This window comes from Lactuca sativa, chromosome 4, assembly GCF_002870075.4.
Source record: "Lactuca sativa cultivar Salinas chromosome 4, Lsat_Salinas_v11, whole genome shotgun sequence".
Taxonomy (NCBI): domain Eukaryota; kingdom Viridiplantae; phylum Streptophyta; class Magnoliopsida; order Asterales; family Asteraceae; genus Lactuca; species Lactuca sativa.
The window spans coordinates 241,644,600-241,650,096 of NC_056626.2; the positions used below are offsets into that span (position 1 = coordinate 241,644,600).

Genomic DNA, 5,497 nt, shown 5'->3' on the forward strand with positions numbered 1-5,497 from the left:
CTTAGATTATTCATATCCAAAGATTGATTGAGGTTAATCTATTACAGATACTTAAAGTTGATTTTTCCAATTCCAAGGTGGCTACTTGATCTTTGAGCAGAAACAAAGAAACCATGTGGTGTTACCATTTGATCTCATGAACAGATTAAGCATCTTAAATTAAAAGAATATAAAGTTTTGGTTGAATATGAACATTTTTGTTTCATGATTACATGATGTCTAAAACATCTAGGAACACAGTTCTCTTTATACAACAAACAAATTCATTCATTAATCCTATAAAAACAAAAAAAAGATCAAGATTTACTTGAACATATTACTTAATCTCTATTAGAAACCCCGAATCCATTTGAGAGTGCATGAACTGTTGGATTAAACGCTAGTCTTCCAAGAATACCTTGCTTGTAAGGCAAGAACGTTTTCTTCTTCATGTCATTCGAAACAGCTCGGTTGACCGTGTAATGCAACTCGTGAGCCGATACACGTCCTCTTCTGGTCGACCCGGATCCAGACCCGGACCTGTCCGATCGTATGCTCGAGTTTCTAAGATCTTCATCATGTTTCCTGAAGGTGGCCGAGTATTTCTTCAAAGGGTCTCTATCCATGGCTCGACCATCTGAAGCACTTCTGAACAAGAAAAGATCCTTAAAGCTCCATTTTTTCGACCCTTTTCCGGACCCAGAAGCGGAAAGAGTGGTGGAAGTTGAATCCGTCGTAGGTCTCACCGGTGGTTGTTCTAGTCCTCTAACCGGAGGAAGCGATCTTGTTCTTCTACTTCTTGATGAAACTAAACCAGACGAGCTTCTCTCTCTTCCCCTCGACGTTTTAATCTCTCTGTTCTTAATTTCACGAACAGGTGGCGGTGGATCCATAGACTTGATGACGCCACCGTCGAATAGATCTTCAGCCGTGGCTGATGAATCCCTATAGAGTTCACCACTCACATCAAACGCAAAATCACTGTCGAATACGTTAATGAATGACTTTGGAACGCCAGGCCTTTCTTCCCATGCGAAAGGAACAGTTGCAAGAGAATTGTATCGTTGTGCGCCATCGGAAACCAAGAGCTCATCAAACTCACGGTGTAACTCAGTGACTCGTGTAGGGCTGTTCGGAGCACTGAAGTAGCAGTCGCCGAGAAGTCTTGGAGTCGAGGGTGCGCTAGGGTATGCTGAAGAATTGAAGTCGAAGTCCTTTGTAGGACTAAGGGGTAGAATAACCTCCATGTCGTTTCTCTGGTTTGAGAACGCTTGAGTTATGGGGAGGCTGTGGGAGTTTATAGAAAGACGAAGGGGGAGGAAGGAGGGTGGAAGGCAGAGGTGGGGGTAGGGGTAGGAGTCAGCCAGATAAAGTTGACTCGGAACGGTAGGTCTGAGTTGCCGTCTGGCGCTTCCTTCTGGAACAACGTTCGTCGGTTTGTGTGAGTATGAATGCTACTACTCGTGTTAGTCATTGTTAACTGCTGAGGGAAGAAATTTCATTTACTATTTTATATATTTGGGGCCCTAGAAGCTGACAATATTAGAATTATATTAAAGACAAGCCGACAAACAAGGAGAAATTTGACAAACATAAAACGTGAAAGTAAAACGTATTTTTTTATTATCTGTTTATTATTATTATGTAATATTTTAGTAAATGGATTACTAAAATACAAAAAGTTTAATATAAATAAAGAAATTGATGTTTTAGAAATATTTTATATCTTATGTTTAACCAAAAAAATAACAAGATTATAACAAATTATCGATAAATGAGAAGGGTGACATTAATATATGATACTTATATCAAGACATACAAAAAGAATCGACTCCCGTTGTCATTTAATGCATATTTATATATGTGAGAAAACTTTGTCACTTCTAACAACTCTTGATAATATAGAGTATAAACAATCATAAATATCTGTTTATTTTTGTTTCAAATAGTCATGTGTATATTAACTTTTAAATAATAATGATTGCGGTTCATATTTATAATACCAATGGCGCTCACCATGTACTCGCTCTAAAATTGTTGTTAACTCGTCATCGTGTCATTATCATTTTTATATCATACACTTAAGCAATGTTAGCCATTCTACGTTACCTTACTACACTTGTACTAGCGTTTTCCTACGGAAAGTAGCTACGGAAAATTTCCGTAGCTAATTAGCTACGGAATTGCTACGGATCAGCTACATAATGGGATGTCCTAGTTTAGTAACGAAATAGCTACGGAAGCAGGTCCGTAGCTATTCCGTAGCTAATTAGCTACAGAATAGGTACAAATGCAAATCCGTAGCTAATTAGCTATGGAATAGCTACATATGCAAATCTGTAGTTATTCTGTAGCTAATTAGCTACGAAATGGCTAAGGAATACCTACGAATACTAATTACCTACAGATTAACTACGGAGTATGCTTTCTGTTAGAATTCCGTAGCTAAGTAGCTACGGATTAGCTATGGATTTTTCTTATTTTCATTTTTTCGGGCACCAAACGCCATTTTTTCGCTTCGTTTTTTCACACCTCTACTATACATGATTATCTTTATTTTCACCAACATGTAGCTATTAATATTGTTCATAAAGTTGTGTGCCTTTCGGGATCAAGTACTCGTTTCACAGTTTAACATTGTAATACATATACTTTTCACCAACTTGTGATGAATTATGTTTTATATGTATATTTACACACATGAATGAGTTATGGTATATGTGTATGTATACGTGTTTGTGAGATGTATGTGAACGTATTCATAAGCATTATAGTGTTAAACTACTAAACAAGTAATGGATCCCGTATGTGCACACAACTTTATGAATGATACTAATAGCTATAAGTTGGTGAAAATATAGATAATCATTTATACTAGAGGTGTGAAAAAAACGGATCGAAAAAAACGAAGTTTGGTGCCCGAAAAATCAAAATAAGAAAAATCCGTAGCTAATTAGCTACAGATTAGCTACAGATGTTTCTTATTTTCGATTTTTTGAGAACCAAACGTTGTTTTTTTTCGGTTCATTTTTTTCACACCTCTACTATACATGATTATCTATATTTTCATCAACGTGTAGCTATTAATATCGTTTATAAAGTCGTGTGCCCCTTAGGGATCAAGTACTCGTTTCATAGTTTAACATTGTAATGTCTATACTTTTCACCAACTTGTGATGGATTATGTTTATATATGTATATTTATATACATGAATGAGTTTTGGTATATGTGTACATGTATATGTGTATGTATATGTGTTTGTGAGATGTATGTGTACGTATTCATAAACATTATAGTGTTAAACCATTAAACGAACAATGGATCATGAATGTGCACACGACTTTATCAATGATATTAATAGTTATAAGTTGGTGAAAATATAGATAATCATATATAATAGATGTGTAAAAAAAACGGAGCGAAAAAAACGACGTTTGGTGCCCGAAAAATCGAAAATAAGAAAAATCTGTAGCTAATTAGCTACGGATTAACTATGAATTTTCCTTATTTTCGATTTTTCGGGCACCAAATGTCGTTTTTTTTCGCTCTGTTTTTTTCATACCTCTATTATATATGATTATCTATATTTTCACCAACTTCTGGCTGTTAATATCATTCATAAAGCCATGTGCACATACCGAATCCATTACTTGTTTACTGGTTTAACACTATAATCTATTGCTCATTGTTTAACATTGTAATGCTTACATATACATATACGCACACATACATACACACACATACATATACATAACCACAAACATACATACTTATACAAATATACATATTTCCCATAATTATCATATTTTTTCAGTATTTAATTTATACATTAAACGTATATTATTTTAATTGTTTGTTTGTGGTTAACCACATTTTTAATTGTTTGTGAATATTATTATTATTGAAAAAAAATTAATAATAATGAAAAAAAGTTTTAAGACTTGAATATTAATTGAAAAGATAATAATAATAATAATAATAATAATAATAATAATAATAATAAGCACACATACATAAAATCATAAAAAAAAAAGTTTTAAGACTTGAATATTGAAAATAATAATAATAATAATAATAATAATAATAATAATAATAATAATAATAATAATCGAAAAAAGAAAGTGTATAAAATTAATAGGAGACTAACTCAACAAGGATGTGGCATGCCCGGCCGGATGGTAAGTGTGTTTGTTAGTTATGTAGGAGACTGGAGTTCGATTCTTACCCCACCCCGTTTTTCTTTATTTTTCCAGAAACAAAATAAAATCAATTGGAGTCTAAACTATTAAGGAAGTGGCATACCTAACCGATTGGTAAGAATGTTGGTTAAATGCGTGTGAGACTCGAGTTCGATTCCTGCTGCAACATTTTTTCATTTTTTTGCTGGCCGTAGCTAATCCGTAAGTGTCTTTTAAATGAAAAACACCCCTTTTCTGTCTTCCCCCTCTCGCAGCTATCTGTTAGACAAGAACAAAAAAAACGCTAACAACTCTCTCTCTCTCTCTCTGGTGGTCGACGCACTCTTCCCCCTGGTGGCGGCGCCCCTTCCTCCTCCTGCACTTTTCCGACGTCGACGGCACTGCCATTGTCAGTGCTTCTTCCTGCTGCATTTTCCCGTCGCCGAGCCAACAAAGGTAAACCCTATTTTTTTTTCTTTTTTGTTTCATTTTAAAAATTTCTTTGTTTTAGGTTTAATTTTGTTGAATGTGAGCTGGTAATGTTGATTTTTTTTTGTTGAATGAGAACATATTTGATGCATTCAAGTGTGTCCTCAAGGATAGATACAGAGATAGGATGAAAGGTATCAGGAGACAATCTGCCAACATGGCACGAAATGATGGGAAACCCCTCCCTCCAAAGTTTTGTAGCTACTATGATGGGATGCATAACTACCGCCCCGAATGCGTACCGGAGACTGTGTGGCAACGTTTGTGTGATGTAACGGATATGATACATTATTATTTTTTTGTTATGTTTTTTATTTCTTATTATATTATTGTACTTATATATATTTTTTTCTTTTCAAAGAATTGGTCCACAGAGAAGTGGCAAAAGAATTCAAAAATCGCTCAGCAGAACCGCAACACCGCAGATTCTAGTGGGTCAACAGCAAGACACACTGCGAGTAGTATAGGATTTGACCAGCACCGTAGGAAATTAGTAAGTATCACAATAATAAATTTTATTATTCTTATTTTGTTATAACACTAACTACATTAATTGTACGTTGACTTTTATGTAGGAAAAAATGATGGGTAAACCACCCACACAATATGATGTTTTCGTGAAGACGCATGGTACTGCCGAGTCCAAGAAAAAATATTTTGAGGGAAATCATGAAAATGTTGAATATTGCTCGCAGACGGCCAAAGAAGCACTAGTAACTTATCTTTATCATTTATGTATATTGATTGTCTCATTTTTGTATATGACAATCATGTTGTTTTTTGTAATTTGTAAGAGGTGTATCTGTAGGGGTTGGTCAACAAATTTGGTGAAGATCCTTCAAATCGTAAG

General features: G+C 34.7%; 1 protein-coding gene across 1 annotated transcript; it reads right to left on the reverse strand.

Annotated features, from left to right (window-relative positions):
- Positions 1–208: 208 nt before the first annotated feature.
- LOC111897023 (uncharacterized) lies at positions 209–1,226 on the reverse strand. Its single transcript, XM_042901715.1, has 2 exons — positions 398–1,226; positions 209–276 (listed from the first exon to the last, which is right to left on the reverse strand). Exons 1-2 carry the CDS (start codon positions 1,224–1,226, stop codon positions 209–211), a joined length of 897 nt encoding a protein of 298 aa, XP_042757649.1.
- Positions 1,227–5,497: the final 4,271 nt, after the last annotated feature.